The sequence below is a fragment of the Sphaeroforma arctica genome (genome assembly GCF_001186125.1).
Source record: "Sphaeroforma arctica JP610 unplaced genomic scaffold supercont1.8919, whole genome shotgun sequence".
NCBI lineage: Eukaryota > Ichthyosporea > Ichthyophonida > Sphaeroforma > Sphaeroforma arctica.
Window position 1 is genome coordinate 1 of NW_014031639.1, and position 1,159 is coordinate 1,159.

The 1,159-nt window shown below is 43.7% G+C and overlaps 1 protein-coding gene across 1 annotated transcript; it reads left to right on the top strand.

Annotated features, from left to right (window-relative positions):
• Positions 1–782: 782 nt before the first annotated feature.
• SARC_16800 (hypothetical protein) lies at positions 783–1,026 on the top strand (the record flags this gene model as incomplete). The annotated part of the gene is made up of 1 exon (XM_014289101.1): positions 783–1,026. A coding segment is annotated over one exon (244 nt), but the record flags the coding sequence as incomplete, so codon positions are not given.
• Between the last annotated feature and the right edge of the window lie 133 nt (positions 1,027–1,159).

Consider the following 1,159-nt stretch of genomic DNA (forward strand, 5'->3'; position numbering starts at 1 on the left):
CTGTGCTGTACGTTTACGAAGGACTCGCCCTTCGGCACTATTTTACTCCATGCCACACCACGTGGTATATCCCGCAGTTTCTACTGATAAAAGCGATGGTCGGCTGCTGCCGCCACATCCAACCGTCTTTTCTGTGTCTACGTGTAACCTATTCGTTGTAGTGTATGTACCAACCTAACAGAGAATACAATGGCCTAGACAGTACTCTTTGTGTCTCCATGCTACTTCCCATCTGCCACGTGTATCTGACTGAATGGTTCGCCTTATTTATCCGCAGGAACGGCGTGTTGGCTTCTTTACAAGCACAACACATCCTCAAGGAAGAATTAGGCATCTCTGACGTCGTGGTCATCGACAGCCCATACCTCTCAGCAGTGCCACAAGCACTCAAGGAAACGATCTCAACGTAAGTACATGTACACGCACGCAGCATCGACACTTCACTCAACCTCTCCTCTCCCCTCTAGTGATACACCCATAGACCTGCCTATTCTAATTCACATACACATACCTATTCACATACCTATTCACATATATATACACATACCTATTCATATACCTATTCACATATATATACACTCGTCTATTCACATACCTATCCACATATATATACACTTGTCTATTCACATACCTATCCACATATATATATGCTTGTCTATTCACATATATATATACTTGTCTATTCACATATATGTATACTTGTCTATTAACATATATATATACTTGTCTATTCACACACTCACACACATACACACACACACACACCTCTAAATCATCGACAGGTACGAGGCCGTCGTGTTTGCGGACGTATGCAAACACGGACAGCAACCGCTGGGCGGGTTCATCACATCATTGCACGCCGAAGGTCTGCTGCCCAGTCGGTGGCAAAGCGTTGCAGCCATGAACACGTACAACCCATTGGGAAGTACGTTAACGTTCACGTCCCGGAATGATATCATAGTGGCCTGTTTGCAGGCGTGCGGAGAACGGACTGACCTCATGGAGAAGGTCCTCAACGCTAAATAAAAGGTCCGGTGCTGTTGGCATAGGCGGTGCCTTTGATTTCAGACATACCTTAGAAACTCTTGTATATATATATATATGTGTGTGTGTGTGTGTGTGTGTGTATGTATGTATATATATATTATTTATATATATA